The sequence below is a fragment of the Chiloscyllium punctatum genome, chromosome 26, assembly GCF_047496795.1.
Source record: "Chiloscyllium punctatum isolate Juve2018m chromosome 26, sChiPun1.3, whole genome shotgun sequence".
In the NCBI taxonomy this organism is placed as follows: domain Eukaryota; kingdom Metazoa; phylum Chordata; class Chondrichthyes; order Orectolobiformes; family Hemiscylliidae; genus Chiloscyllium; species Chiloscyllium punctatum.
The window spans coordinates 43,214,682-43,231,519 of NC_092764.1; the positions used below are offsets into that span (position 1 = coordinate 43,214,682).

General features: G+C 41.7%; 1 protein-coding gene across 1 annotated transcript in view; it reads left to right on the plus strand.

The window, feature by feature from the left end:
* The window catches only part of lonp2 (lon peptidase 2, peroxisomal), a 110,710-nt gene that overhangs the window by 33,777 nt on the left and 60,095 nt on the right, over positions 1-16,838 (plus strand). Inside the window, exons 8-9 of the mRNA XM_072596247.1 lie at positions 1,010-1,151; positions 5,649-5,799. Coding sequence (XP_072452348.1) covers positions 1,010-1,151; positions 5,649-5,799 — 293 coding nt within the window. The remainder of the gene's footprint in view (positions 1-1,009; positions 1,152-5,648; positions 5,800-16,838) is intronic.

Here is a 16,838-nt window from a genome sequence, read left to right on the forward strand (position 1 = left end):
ATACTTCTACTGCCTTTATACTCTTCTAAGGATTCACTTGATCTCTGCTACATACTTGACACATGCTTTCCTTCCTTTTCTGAACCAAAGCCTCGATTTCTCTAGTCATCCAGCATCCCCTACACCTACCTGCCTTTCCTTTCACCCTATACTGTCTCTGGACTCATTTTTGAAGGCTTCCTATTTTCCAGCCGTCCCTTTACTTGCGAACATCTGCCCCCGGTCAGCTTTTGAAAGTTCTTGCCTAATACCGTCAAAATTAGCCTTCCTCCGATTTAGAATTTCAACTTTTAGATCTGGTCTATCCTTTTCCGTCATATTTTAAATCTAATAGAATTATGGTCACTGGCCCCACTGACTCCTCAGTCACCTGCCCTGCCTTATTTCCCAGGAGTAGGCCAGGTTTTGCACCTTCTCTAGTCGGTACATCCACATACTGAATCAGAAAATTTTCTTGTATACACAACAAATTCCTCTCCATACAAGCCCTTTACACTGTGGCAGTCCTAGTATATGTTTGGAAAGTTAAAATCCCCTACCATATCCACCTGTTTATGCTTACAGATAACTGAAATCGCCTTACAAATTTGTTTCTCAATTTCCTGCTGACTATTAGGGGGTCTAGAATTGTTCTTTTTGAGTATCTTACTGCATCTTTATACTATTTATTATTGATAAAGCCGTATATAAATTTGTTTAGATATTCTTGGTATATTTGAATTGTTCTGGGAAGATATTATTTTCTACCTTCAAAAATAATCTGAAGGATCCCATGCATTTTTTAATAAGTAGTATACCACAGTTGGGTTATATTAACTTGCATAGTCACGAATTGGATGAATGGAAGTATTAGCACATAAACTGTAAAATGTATCATCTATCTTCTCTTTTCAGTTTGGTTAGTGATTTTGGTTAGTGCTTTTTCAATAATGTGCTTCGGACAGCATAATTTAAAAAAGATCTGGCTTTTTGCACTATTTTCTAAAGATTTGAATATGGTGTCTTTCAGACGAACATATGTGGGCAGTATGCCTGGCAGAATCATCAATGGTTTAAGGACTGTTGGCGTGAATAATCCAGTGTTCCTGCTGGATGAAGTAGATAAATTAGGAAAAAGTCTACAAGGGGATCCTGCAGCAGCCCTCTTGGAGGTATAAATATTCCAAAAGTTAAATTGCTCAGTGACTGAATTGGGCAAGCTTGACCTAATAATCTGCATTGAAAAATCCTAATGATAATAAGCAACAGCTCTTTGGCAAAGAAACATGAATTAATTTTACTTTTTTCTAATCATGGGTGCAAATGCTAAATCCTGTTTGAGTTTCAAAATAAAAGAGCTTGTGTTTTAACCTTTTTATTGTTTTCTACCAGCAATTTGCTGTTTATAAGTCATAGAGATGTACAGCATGGAAACAGACCCTTCGGTCCAACTTGTCCATGCCAACCAGATATCCCAACCCAACCTAGTCTCACCTGCCAGCACCCGATCCATATCCCTCCAAACCCTTCCTATTCATATACCCATCCAGATGCCTTTTAAATGTTGCAGTTGTACCAGCCTCGACCATTTCCTCTGGCAGCTCATTCCATACACGTACCACCCTCTGTGAAAAAGTTGCCCCTTAGATCTCTTATATCTTTCCCCTCTCACCCTAAACCTATGCCCTCAGTTTCTGGGCTCCCCACCTCAAGGAAGAGACTTTGTCTATTTATCCTATTCATGCCCCTCATGATTTTATAAACCTCTATTAGGTCACCCCTCAGCCTTTGACTCTGCAGGGAAAACAACCCCAGCCTATTTAGCCTCTCCCTATAGCTCAAATCGTGCAACCCTAGCAACATTCTTCTGCATCTTTTCCGAACCCTTTCAAGTTTCACAACATCTTTCCGATAGGAAGGAGACCAGAATTGTTCACAGTATTCCAAAAGTGGCCTAACCAATGTCCTGTACAGCCGCAACAACACCTCCCAACTCCTGTACTCAATACTCTGACCAATAAAGGAAAGCGTACCAAACACCTTCTTCACTATCCTATCTACCTGCAACTCCACTTTCAAGGAGCTATGAAACAGCACTACAAAATCTCTTTGTTCAGCAACACTTCCTAGGACCTTACCATTAACGGTATAAGTCTGCTAAAATGCAGCACCTCACATTTATCAGAATTAAACTCCATCTGCCATTCCTCAGCCCATTGGCCCATCTGAACAAGATCCCATTGTAATCTAAGGTAACCTTCTTCAGTGTCCATTGCACCTCTAATTTTGGTGTCATCTGCAAACTTGTTAACTATACCTCTTATGCTCACATCCAAATCATTTATATAAATAGAGACATAGAGATGTACAGCATGGAAAAAGACGCTTCGGTCCAACCCGTCCATGCCAACCAGATATCCCAATGCAATCTAGTCCCACCTGCCAGCACCCAGCCCATATCCCTCTAAACCCTTCCTATTCATATACCCATCCAAGTGCCTCTCAAATGTTGCAATTGTACCAGCCTCCACCACATCCTCTGGCAGCTCATTCCATACATGTACCACCCTCTGCGTGAAACAGTTGCCCCTTAGGTCTCTTTTATATCTTTCCCCTCTCACCGTAAACCTTTGCCCTCTAGTTCTGGACTCCCGGACCTCAGGGAAAAGACTTTGCCTATTTATCCTATCCATGCCCTTCATAATTTTGTAAACCTCTATAAGGACACCCTCTGATGCTCCAGGGAAAACAGCTCCAGCCTGTTCATCCTCTCAATGTAGCTCAGATCCTCCAACTCTGGCAACATCCTCGTAAATCTTTTCTGAACCCTTTCAAGTTTCGCAACATCTTTCCGATAGGAAGGAGACCAGAATTGCACGCAGTTTTCCAACAGTGGCCTAACCAATGTCCTGTACAGCCGCAACAAGACCTCCCAACTCCTGTACTCAATACTCTGACCAATAAAGGAAAGCATACCAAACGCCGCCTTCACTATTCTATCTACCTGTGACTCCACTTTCAAGGAGCTATGAAACTGCACTCCAAGGTCTCTTTGTTCAGCAACACTCCCTAGGACCTTACCATTAAGTGTATAAGTCCTGCTAAGATTTGCTTTCCCAAAATGCAGCACCTCGCATTTATCTGAATTAAACTCCATCTGCCACGTCTCAGCCCATTGGCCCATCTGGTCTAGATCCTGTTGTAATCTGAGGTAACCCTCTTCGCTGTCCACCACACCTCCAATTTTGGTGTCATCTGCAAACTTACTAACTGTACCTCTTATGCTCGCATCCAAATCATTTATATAAATGACAAAAAGTAGAGGGCCCAGGACCGATCCTTGTGGCACTCCACTAGTCACAGGCCTCCAGTCTGAAAAACAACCCTCCACACCACCTTCTGTCTTCTACCTTTGAGCCAGTTCTCCCTGTATTCCATGAGATCTAACCTTGCTAATCAGTCTCCCATGGGGAACTTTGTCGAACGCCTTACTGAAGTTCATATAGATCACATCTACTGCTCTTTTCCTTTCACCCTAATAGGAATATACTGTCTCTGGACTCTCATTATCTCATTTCTGAAGGCTTCCCATTTTCTAGCTGCTCTTTTACCTGTGAACATCTGCCCCCAATCAGATTTTGAAAGTTCTTGCCTGATACTATTAAAATTTGCCTTTCCCCAATTTAGAACTTCAACTTTTAGATCTGGTCTATCTCTTTCCATCACTATTTTAAACTGATAGAAATATTGTTGCTGGCCCCAAAGTGCTTCCCCACTGACACCTCAGTCACCTACCCTGCCTTATTTCCCAAGATTAGGACAAGTTTTGCACCTTTTGTGGTAGGTACATCCACATACTGAATCAGAAGATCTGCTTGTACACGCTTAACAAATTCCTCTCCATCTAAACCCTTAACACTATGGCAGTCTCAATCTATGTTTAGAAAGTTAAAATCCTCTACCATACCCACCTAATTATGCTTACAGATAACTGAGATCTCCTTACAAATTTGTTTCTCAATTTCCCTCTGACTACTGGGGGCCTGTAATACAAGTCATAGAGCACAGAAACAGACCCTTAAGTTCAACCAGTCCATTCTGAACAAACTCCGAAACTAAACTAACCCTACCTGCCCTCTCCTGGCCTATATGTCTTCAAATCTTTCCTATTCATGTACATATTCAAATGTATTTTAAATGTTGTAATTGTACCCACATCCACCCCTTCTCAGAAAGTTCATTTTACATGCGACCCACCCTCTGTGTAAGAAAGAAAATTGCCTCTCATGTCTTTTTTTAAATCTCTCCCCTCTCACCTTGCCTTGAAATATCTCATCCTATGGAAATGACAGCCACCATTAACTATATCTATACCCATCGTTACCTTATCAACTTTCATAAGGTCACCTCTCAACTTCCCATACTCTGGTGAAAAAGGCTCCAGCCTATTCAGCCTTTCTTTATAACTCAAACCTTCCGGACCTGACAACATCCTGGTAAATTTCTTCAGAACCCTCACCAGCCTAATTATATCCTTCCTATAACTGGGTGACCAGAACTGGAGATAGTATTCCAGAAGAGGCCTCACCAACGTCCTGTACAACCTCAACATGACTTCCCAATTCTATAGTCAAAGGACTGAACAATGAAGTCAAACATGCCAAACACCTTTTTAACCACCCTGTCTATAGGTGAAGGAAACTTCACAGAATTATGTCCCAGAACCTGTAGTTTATGTTATATAACACTATCCAAGGCCCTATCATTAATTGTACAAGTCCTACCTTTGTTTATTGTACCAAGATGCAGTACCTTACATTTATCCAGATTGAACCCAATCTGCCATTTTTCAGCCCATTGACCCATTTGATCAAGAACCCTTTGTAATCTTGGAAAACCTTATCTGTAATGCTTCTTATAAAAAATGTAGGAATATAATCTATAGACAACCAAAAGGTATAGGTCAAGCTTTTAATTTGAAAGGATTGAAATTCTTATCATTCTTTTTCCCCATGGCAAACATTTTCTTTTGACTTGTGTTGAATATCTATAACATTAATGAGCCTTATTTGAGTAGGCTGTGGTGGGAGTTCGGGTTTTATAATTAGTGAGAAGTATTCGACCAGAATGTTTTTGAATTTTGCGTTGTACTTCATATCTCAATTATTATGACATTTCTATTTTGCTGACCATAGTACTTACTAAAAAAGGAGTTTGGTAATGTGTTCAAATATCTATACCCCGGTAGCCCTATAACACCCAACAAACTACTTTGGTTGTAATTTAAAGGTAATCTTCTAATATTTCTGTTTAGGGCCTTCGTTTTCATGTTGTTCTGACTACTTCTAGTTGGAAACTGACCCAATACTCTGGGTGTGCATTTCCTTCATGAGAAAGTGTTAATAGTAGATGTCTACCACCTTTTTTTGGCTTCAAGTGCAAACAATTTACTGATTTTACAGATTAGTTATAGGGGGTCTGTGGAAAAGCTTTTCCCCTGCTAGTGGCTTTCAAATGAAGTCTAGTAATTGTTAACTATTTGGGAAACTAATGTTGTTGTTAGAATTGTTTTTACATGTAATGTTTCATTTAAAACAATATATTCTTTCAATGCAACATAAAATGTTAGTTACAGTTTTCCAGAACTTATTTGGCTAATTTATCTTCAGGTGTTGGATCCTGAACAGAATCATAGTTTCACTGACCACTACTTAAATGTCTCCTTTGACCTGTCCCAAGTGCTTTTCATAGCTACAGCCAACACTACTGCTACCATTCCTCCAGCGTTACTGGATAGGATGGAACTCATCCAAGTACCAGGTAAACATATCCTAAAGTATTTCAAGTTTGAAGCCAGATTTGAAAACTTTTGTAAGAAATTATCATTTTCATATACCAAGAACCTTAACATTTAAGTAAATTATATTATGGGGGACTTGTTATAGAATGACAATTTCTATAAAGCTGGTGCACAGCAAAATTTCAAAGATTTTCTGTGGTTCTTAGATGGTTGGAACTTCTGTAACTTAATTTTAAGAGAGGAATCTTACTAGGAATTTGGCTGTGCTATTAATTGTCTCTTATTATAGGTCTGTATCTACGCTGTCAGCATGGGATAGTGCAAAGATTTAAAAGTTGAACCCAATTAATTAAAATAAATGGATGGAAACTGATAGACTGTTCTTATTATTTCTCTTCATAATGCATAAAACTGGCCCAGTAGGTTTAACTGACTTCCAGAAACTAATAGGTGTGGGGATTTACTTTCCTACTGTCCATATCTTTTTTAACTTTATTTTCTAAGGCCTGAGGAAGATGCAGGAGTGGTTAAATGCCTGTCTACCTAATCTTTCACCATATCTGCATCTTCTAGTCTTGACTATAAGCTAACATCTTCCTAAATCTCCTTCGCACCCTTCTAGTGTAGTTACATCCTTTTTATATCGAGGTGACTTGAACTGCACACTGTGGTCGAGTTGTGGTCTTAATGATTTAGACAATTCCAAAATAACCTCTCTGCTCTTTTACTTCATCAGCTGAAGTGTGGAGTGTAGGATTCCAGATACCTCTTCAACAACATTATTGTCCTGTCCTAATGCCTTCAGAGGTCTATGGACATTCACTCTGAAATTTCTCATTTCCTTTTATACCTCTCTGTATTTTACCATTAATCAGCTATTCCTTTGACTTGTTTAACTTCCCCAAATGCACTACCTCATGGGTTTGCCACTTTACTGCCATCTGATCAGTCCCCTTCTCAGTTATCTTCCTAGCCATCAATTATGCAGCTAATTTTTGTGTCATCTGAAGATTTCATTATGATCCCTATATTTACAAAGAATGTAATGTTATTTTTTATTTTTATTTTTTAACTAGTCTGCCATTTGGAACTTTATCAAAAATCTTACTAAATCCCACATAGATTACATCAACTGCACTATCTTCATCAATTCTTGTTGTTAGTCCTCCGACGATTCAGTCATAAAGTCAGAGAGTTGTACAGCATGGAAACAGACTCTTCAAACCAACTCGCCCACACCAACCAGACATCTAAACTGATCTAGTCCCATTTACCAGCATTTTGCCCATATCCCCCTCAATCCTTCCTTTTCCTGTACCCATCAAGATGCCTTTTAAATATTGTAATTGTACCTGCCTCCACCATTTCCTCTGGCAGCTTGTTCCATACACGTACCACCCCCTGTGAAACAGTTGCCTCTCAGGTCCCTTTTAAAACTTAGCCCTTTCACCTTAAACCCATGTCCTCTACTTTTGGACTCCCCTGCCCTGGGAAAAAGACCTTGGCTATACTCCTCATGATTTTATAAACCTCTTGAAAGTCACCCCCTTAGCCTTTGATGCTCCAGGGAAAAAAGTCCCAGACTATTCAGTCTCTCCCTTTAGCTCAAACACTCCTTTCGAACTTAACAGTGTATTTCCTATTGCAAAGCGACCAGAATTGAATGTGGTATTCTAAAAGAGGCCTAACAATATCCATAGCTGCAACGTGACATTCCATCTTCTATACTCAATGCAGTTACCAATGAAGGCAAGCATGTCAAACATCATCTTCACTACCCTATTCATCTGCAACTCCACTTTCAAGGAACAATGCACCTGCACATTGAGGTCCCTTTGTTTAGCAACCTTCTCCAGGTCCCTCCCATTAATTTGATAAGTCCTGCCCTGATTTGTCTTACCAAATGCAACACTTCACATTTGTCTAAATTATACTCCATCTCCCATTCCTTGGCAGTTTGGTCTCTCTGATCAAGATCCCACTGGACTTTGCGATAACTTCCTTCACAGTCCACTTGCTACCCATTTTGGTGTCATCTGCAAATTTACTAACCATGCCTCCTATATTCACATCCAGATCATTTATATAAATGATGAAAAGCAGTGGACCCTTGCAGCACACCACTGGTCACAGGCTTCCAATCCAAAAAAAAAACCCTCCATCACCACTCTGTCTCCTACCTTCAAGACAATTTTTTATCCTGTTGGCTACCACCCCGAGATTCCATGTGATCTAACCTTGCTAATCAGTCTACCGTGTGGAACCTTGTTGGATGCCTTGCTGAAGTCCATGTAGGCAACGTCTACTGTTCTGCCTTCTTTATTCTTCTTTGTCACTTGTTGAAATAACTCAATGAAGTTAGTGAGGCACAATTTCGCACGCATAAAGCCATGTTGGCTCTCCCTAATCAGACCTTGCCTTTCCAAATGCAAGTAAGTCCTGTCCCTCAGAAGCTCCCCTAACAACTTACCCCTCGGTCAGGCTCACCTGGAAATAGTTCCCTGACATTTCCTTGCACCTTCCTTAAATAATGACATTAGCCCACCTCCAGCCTTCCGGCACATCACCCCTGGCTATCGATGATACAAATATCTCCGTAAGGATCCCAACAAACTCGTCCCTAGTTTCCCACAAAGTTATGGGATACACATGATTGGGTCAGGAATTTATCCACCTTTATGCATCTTAGCACCACCTCTACTGTAATATGGACACTTTTCAAGATAGTACTATTTATTTCTCCGAGTTCTCTGTCTTTCCATACCCTTCTCCACAATAAATACTGATGCTAAATACTCATTTAGTACCTCACCCATCTCCTGCAATTGTACACATAAGTGGCTTTGTTGATCTTTAACGGGCCATATTCTCTCCTGAGTTACCCTTTGCCCTTAATATATTTTTAGAATCTCTTTGAATTCTTCTTAACCCTATTTGCCAAAGCTGTCTCATGTCTCCTTTTTGCCCTCCTGATTTTCCCCTTAAGAATGCTTGTACTGCCTTTATACTCTTCTAGGAATTCATGCGGTCCCATCAGACATTTTTTCTTGACCAGACTTTCAATTTCTCTAATCATCCACAATTCCCTACACCTGCCAACTTTGCCCTTTGCACGAACAGGAATATACTGGCTTTCAACTCTTGTTCTCTGTTTTTTAAAAAAAAAGGTCTTTCACTTTCCAATCATCCTTTTACCTGCAAATAATCTCTTCCAATCAATAATTGAAAGTTCTTGCCTAATACTGTCAGAATTGGCCTTACTCCAATTTAGAACATTAACTTTTAGATCATGTCTATTCTTTTCCATAGCGATTTAAAAATTAACAGAATTATGATCACTGGCCCCTAAGTACCCCCTTATTGACGCCTTAGTTACTTGTCAAAAAGTGTGGTGCTAGAAAAGCACAGCAGGTCAGGCAGCATCTGAGGAGCAGGAGAGATGTTTCGGGTATAAGCCCTTCATCAGGATGTTGACTGTCCTGCTGTGCTTTTTCAGCGCCACACGTTTTGACTCTGATCTCCAGCATCTGCAGTCCTCACTTTCACCTTAGTTAATTGCCCTGTCTTATTTCCCAACAGAAGGTCAAATTTTGCTCCTTCTCTAGTAGGTACATCCCCATACTGAATCAGAAAATTTTCTTGGACACACTTAAGCTCCTCTCCATACAAGCCCTTAACAGTGTGACAGTCCCAGTCTATAGTTGGAAGTTAAAATCCCATACCATTACAACCCTATTATTTTACAGATAACTAAAATTGCCTTACACATTTGCTTCTCAATTTCCTGTTGACTACTGGGGGGCCTATAGTACAATCTCCATAAGGTGATCATCCCTTTTGTATTTCTGCAATCCACCCATATAACTTCACTGGACATTCTCCCAGGAATATCCTCCCTAAGTTCAACCGTAATGTTGTCCTTAATCAAAAACGCCTCTTCCCCCTCCTCCCTTGCTCCCTTTTCTACCCTTTCTATAGCATTTGTATCCTAGAACATAAGCTGCAAATCCTGCTCTTCCCTGAGCCACATTTCTGTAATAACTATGATATTCCAGTCACATGTTCCCAATCATTTCCTGAGTTCATCTGTCTTACCTGTCAGGCCTCATGCAATGAAATAAATGCAGTTTAATTTATCAGTCTTACCTCATTCTCTACCTTGCTATTGCCTGCCTTGACTATTTAACTTGCTCAAAGTCTCTAATGTATCAGCCGCGGACATCTCTTTTCTCTCTACCTCTATGGGGACCCCCCAATTAGTTTACAACCTCCAAGTATCTAGGAAATTGGTTCCCTTCCACTTCAGGTGTAACCTGTTCCTCTTATACAGGTCACCTCTACCCCAGAAGAGATCCTAATGATCCAAGAAATATGAATCTCGGCCCCCTTTTCCAACTCCTCAGTCACACATTCATCTGCCCTATTCTCCTATTCTCGCTAGTACCTGACACCAGGAGTAATCCAGATATTACTACCCTTGAGGATCTGTTTTTTAACCTCCTGCCTAATTTCCTATATTCTCTCTGCAGAAATTCCTCCCTTTCTCTTCCAGTGTTGTCGGTACTAACGTGTACAATGACCTTCTGTTGGTCACTCTCTCCTTTGAGAGTATTCTGTTTCCTGTCCAAGGCATCCTCGATCCTGGCACCAGGGAGGCAACATACCATTCTGATGCCTTGCTGTTGGGTGCAGAAATGTCTGTATGCACTCCTGACTAGAGGGTCCCCCATCATAATCGATCACTTGGAACATGACGTACCCCTCATTAAAATAGAGCAGTTTCAATACCAGAAACCTGGCTGTCAGTGCTATGTTCCCCTGAGAGGCCATCACCTGACATTATTCAAAACAGCATACATGTTGAGATGGGGTTAGCCACAGGAGATTCCTGAACTACCTGCCTACCCTCCTCCCTACCTTTCTTAGTTGTAACCCATCTCCCTGACTGTGATTTTTCTATTTTCCTGAAACTGCCAACCATACACACCCGACTCCTATAAATTCCTCATTGTCTCTAATTGCCACTCCAACCGATCTCTGCGCCTTAAACAATCTACCCACCCAGAATGTGCACAAAAACTAATCACAACACACTTTCTCAAAGCTCACCGTTAGTACAGTCTAGCTACTCAAAAACACTGCTCCAGGATAACTTAATCAAAGAGTGTGGTGCTGGAAAAGCACAGCCAGTCAAGCAGCATCTGAGGAGCAGGGGAATCAACATTTCAAGCATAGGCTCTTCATCAGGAATGCAGCTTATGCTCGAAACGTTGATTCTCCTGCTCCTCGGATGCTGCCTGACCAGCTGTGCTTTTCCAGTACCACACTCTTCAACTCTGATCTCCAGCATCTGCAGTCCTCACTTTCTCCCAGGATAACCTAATACCTATTTTTTACCCTAAAAATTTAATTAAGAGACAAATCTCAGTAACATAATAAAAAACTGTCACCCTACTACATAGAAAGCAGACAAAGATTTATACGTTTTCTAAGTCTTAAAATCAAACACTTAGCTGATCAGGCTCTGAAATCACTGATCACTCCAAGCTGTTGTATGTAGTTCTGATAATGAGGTATCCCAAGGTCAGGGGTTATACTGCACTGCACTGTTTGTTTTCCTTTGACCATCTCCAGAGGTGAGTATAATTTCAGTCAGTCAACTGTTGACATTGCGGTAAAAACAATGACTGCAGATGCTGGAAACCAGATTCTGGATTAGTGGTGCTGGAAGAGCACAGCAGTTCAGGCAGCATCCAAGGAGCAGCGAAATTGCCGTTTCGGGCAAAAGCCCTTCATCAGGAATAAAGGCAGTGAGCCTGAAGCTAGAGGAGGGTGGGGGTGGGGAGAAAGTAGCGTAGAGTACAATGGGTGAGTGGGGGAGGGGATGAAGGTTTTAGGTCAGGGAGGAGAGGGTGGAGTGGATAGGTAGAAAAGGAGGTAGGCAGGTAGGACAAGTCCGGACAAGTCATGGGGACAGTGCTGAGCTGGAAGTTTGGAACTAGGCTGAGGTGGGGGATGGGGAAATGAGGAAACTGTTGAAGTCCACATTGATGCCCTGGGGTTGAAGTGTTCCAAGGCGGAAGATGAGGCGTTCTTCCTCCAGGCATCTGGTGGTGAGGGAGCGGCAGTGAAGGAGGCCCAGGACCTCCATATCCTCGGCAGAGTGGGAGGGGGAGTTGAAATGTTGGGCCACGGGGTGGTGTGGTTGATTGGTGCGGGTGTCCCGGAGATGTTCCCTAAAGCACTCTGCTAGGAGGTGCCCAGTCTCCCCAATGTAGAGGAGACCGCATCAGGAGCAACGGATACAATAAATGATATCAGTGGATGTGCAAGTAAAACATTGATGGATGTGGAAGACTCCTTTATGGCCTTGGATAGAGGTGAGGGAGGAGGTATGGGTGCAGGTTTTACAGTTCCTGCGGTGGCAGGGGAAGGTGCCAGGATGGGAGGGTGGGTTGTAGGGGGGCGTGGACTTGACCAGGCAATCACGGAGGGAACGGTCTTTGCGGAAGGCAGAAAGGAGTGGGGAGGAAAATATATCCCTGGTGGTGGGGTCCGTTTGGAGGTGGCAGAAATGTTGGCGGATGATTTGGTTTATGCGAAAGTTGGTAGGGTGGAAGGTGAGCACCAGGGGCGTTCTGTCCTTGTTACAGTTGGAGGGGTGGGGTCTGAGGGCAGAGGTGCAGGATGTGGACGAAATGCGTTGGAGACTTTCACTACTTGATTCTTTTGATGTGTTCTTGTTGACCTCTAGTGCCATTCTCTGACCTCTCCATGTGGCCACTCTCCTGAAACTTGGTTTCCTGTTCTCTCTCTTCACTCCTGTTTAGAGTACTGTTATTTTTGATTTTTTGAATGTTCCATAAACAATGCAAAACGTATAAAAACAATAATTACTGCTCCAAGAAAGTGAGAAATTAGCTTCGACACTGAAACACCTCAAATTGCAAAGATCTAACTAATGGAGTGCCATGACGATCAGACTTGACATCTCAATTATTTACTATCTATGGAAGTGGGAAGGCACATTGTTGTGAGGACATAAGGAATCTACAGTGATCTATAGATAGGCTAAGTGAGTGGGCAAAACAGATAGTATCCTTTGCAAGCCGGATCGGGAGTCTTGCATGGTGTGTTGCCTGTCCGTTGCCAGGGTGCGGGACATCTCCGACCAGCTTGACAGGATATTGGAGCGGAAGGGGGAGGATCCAGTTGTTGTGGTCCACGTTGGTACTAACAACATAGGCAAGACTAGAGTGGAGGACCTGTTTGGGGATCATGAAGCACTAGGCAGGAAATTGAAGCACAGGTCCTCAAGGGTCATAATCTCCTGATTACTGCCCGAGCCACATGCCAATTGGCATAGGGACAAGAAAATTAGGCAAGTAAACACGTGGCTAAGGGATTGGTGTGGGAAAGAGGGATTCCACTTCATGGGGCATTGGCATCAGTTTTGGAACAGGGGGGATCTGTACCGTTGGGACGGTCTCCACCTGAACCGATCAGGTACCAATGTTCTAGCAAAAGTTTGGCTGTTAAGAGTTTAATGCTGGAAAGTGTAAGGTCATGCAGTTTGATAGAAGAAATGGAGAGTGACTCATACAAAAATATACAGTTAAGAGGGCTCTGGGTGGTCTTGGACATGAAACGTTAGCAAGCTGGTGCAGTGAGTAAGTAGGAGGCAAATAGAATTTTGACCGTTATTGTTAGAGGTTTGCAGTTTTAAAATAGGGAAGTCTTATTAGGGTATTGGTGAGGCTATACGTGTGGTACTATGTACAGTTTTGGATTCCGTATTTAAGAGGCACTTCAAAAGAAATTGATCAAGCTGGTTCTTGGACTGAAGGACATAACTTATCAAGAACAGCTAAACAGCTTAAGCCCTTATTCATTTGAGTGTAGAAGAATGAGGGGTGATCTGATTGGAAAATACAAACTCTGGACTTGACAAGATAGATGTTGAGAAGATATTTCCACTAGGGGGAGCCATTCAAACTATGGGACATAGTTACTGCAAAATAAAAGGAACTCACTTAAAACCTGAGATGTGAAGGAATTTATTTTCCCAGAGGTTGGAGGTGTCTGGAATTCTCAACGCTAGAGAGTTGTAGAGTTAGATTACTGGCAGTATTTTTTTGAAACTTTAAGGAATTGAGTGCTATGAGGAACAGGAACGAAAATGTAATTGAGGCCTGGGGCAAATCAGAAATGATATTAAACGATTGAGCAGGCTTGAGGGGCCAAATGGCCTACTGCTGCTCCCATTTCTTATGTTCTTTATAAAGAAGCAAATATTAAAGGTGTGATCAAAAGTTTGCTCAAAAAGATGACTTTGAATGAGGACTATAAAGTAGGAGAGGAGAAAGACCAAGGTGCATGGCCTTCAGTGAGATGATGGACAAGAGGGATTCGGGATCAAAATGTTCGTGGGAAGAAAAGGCATGACTGAGGCTCTAGATGGGTCAGTGGGTCAATATTTACCAAAGAAGGGGACTTTGCCAAAGCTATGGTAAATGGGGAGGCTGGGATACTGGATAAGGTAAAAATAAATATACATATAAAAATGCTGGCAGTACTTAAAGCTGACAAGTCATTCTATCCACATTAGATGCATTCCAAATTGTTGAGTGGTGCAAGGGTAGAAATTGCACAGGCTCTGACTATTGGTTCTCCTTCGATATTTGGGTGGTACCAGAGGACTGGAGGATTACCAGTGTTACATGCTAATTTAAAATAAGTTGAGCACAGATAAATCTAGAAATTATAGGCCAGTTTATTGAGCATCCGTGGTGGGAAAGTTTTTGGAAAAATAGTTTTGGAGAAAATCAACAGCCACATGGAGAAGCATGTAATAATAAAGGAACACCTGTATGGATGTGTTAAGAGCAAGTCATGTTTGATTAACTTGATTTTTGTGATTGGGTTAGGAAGAGAAATTACTGATTAGATTAGATTAGATTCGATTCCCTACAGTGTGGTAATAGGCCCTTTGGCCCAACGAGTCCACACCGACTCTCCGAAGAGTAACCCATCCAGACCCATTTCCCTCTGACTAATGCATCTAACACTATGGTAAAAACAATGACTGCAGATGCTGGAAACCAGATTCTGGATTAGTGGTGCTGGATGGGCAATTTAACATGACCAATTCACCTGACCTGCAATCTTAGGACTATAGGAGGAAACCAGAGCAGCCAGAGGAAACCCACACAGACACTGGAGATTGTGCAACTCCACACAGACAGTCACCGAGGCTGGAATCAAACCTCGGAGGCTGCAGGTGGAAAAGCACTTTTATTCAATGAACATTTACGGATTGGAAAGCACTGTCTAATGTGCTGAGGAGTACCAATTCTATAGCACCCTTCATTGGATTTGGATAAATTATTGAATGAGGAATTGAGGAAAGAGAGAAAGTATGCATAACTAGATTGCTGTTTGAAAGAGCTGTCGTGGGATAGCTTCCTATTGTGTTCTAGGATTCTAGAAGCTCAGATCAGTGGAATGAATAATTGGTATAGGGTGAGGATTGGTGGAGGGAGAGTGAAGGCAAAGAGTACCTGTGGAGTGATTTAAATGCACATTAGTGAATTTTAAAATTGAGGTTTTGTGGGGAATGTGTGCCATCATAGATTAGTGAGGGGTAATGTATGGGCATGACTTTGCATGAGATGGGATATAGACTGTAGATTTTTCAATGTGCTGAAATTTGGAGTCGAGAATAAATGGATGGCCAGTAGAAAAATTGAACATTTTAGCTACACAGTGTCCTTTTGAAACTTTTGAAAGCGGTTGAAAATCTTATTGTTTACACATAGGGTGGCATGGTGGCTCAGTGGTTAGCACTGCTGCCTCACAGCACCAGGGACCTGGGTTCAATTCCCGCCTCGGGTGACTCTGTAGAGTTTGCACATTCTCCCTGTGTCTGCATGGGTTTCCTCCCACAATTCAAAGATGTGCAGGTTAGGTGAATTGGCCATGCTAAATTGCCCATAGTGTTAGGCGTATTAGTCAGGGGTAAATATAGGGAAGGGGAATGGGTCTGGGTGGGTTATCTTTGGAGGGTCGGTGTGGGCTTGTTGGACGAAATGTCCTGTTTCCATACTGTAGGGAATCTAATTCCATCCAGACCCACATTTTGTGTGGTAAATTGTTAGGAAGGCACACAGAATTGTTATGGTGCAGGCACAATCAATAAATCATGTCTCATAAGATGTGTTTTGGCAAATGGCTTGGAAAGGATGATATTCTTTAACAGAATTTGAACTCATGAAGAAATATGATTTCCGTACTTTGTTTATTGTCATACTAAAACCTTGATTTTTGCCACTGTTTTTATAGTTTTGATTAATAAGCCGTCCAATGTGATTCATGGTGTAAAAACTCTACCCCGCACTAAAAATGATCAGTTATTCATACTAACCTCAATGTTTGGTATGTTATTCTGAACTTCAGTGGGCTGTGATTACTAATGTTTCTGTTATGGTTCGTGATTAGAATATAATGCTGTTGTGTCATTTTATGAGATTGTGTAAGATTGAGCATTTATTGTAATTTGAGTGTATCAGCATCCATACTCCTAGATGTTAAACTGGGAGAAGGGACTGTAGGGATATACTAATGAACAACTTTAAAATTCAAGTATTCAATTATCCTCCTTGTGTGAACCAAATATGTAGTTGATCAAAAGATACCTGATCAGTTCGTTTCCCACATGATGCTCACCTCTGATCATTTAAACTATCACCATGAACCATAGCCTTGTGCTCACTGCCTTTATTCCTGATGAAGGGCTTTTGCCCGAAACGTCGATTTCGCTGCTCGTTGGATGCTGCCTGAACTGCTGTGCTCTTCCAGCACCACTAATCCAGTATTTGGTTTTCAGCATCTGCAGTCATTGTTTTTACCTTGTGTAAACCATGGTCTGCCCCTGGGAAAGTTAGATATGACTCAAGGGCAGGACTTAGGATTTTGGGTGTATTCAGTCATAGAGATGTCCCATTTGCCATCATGATGAAAGTCTGGGTCCAGGTGTTGCATTTCCATCATTAAGGATGGG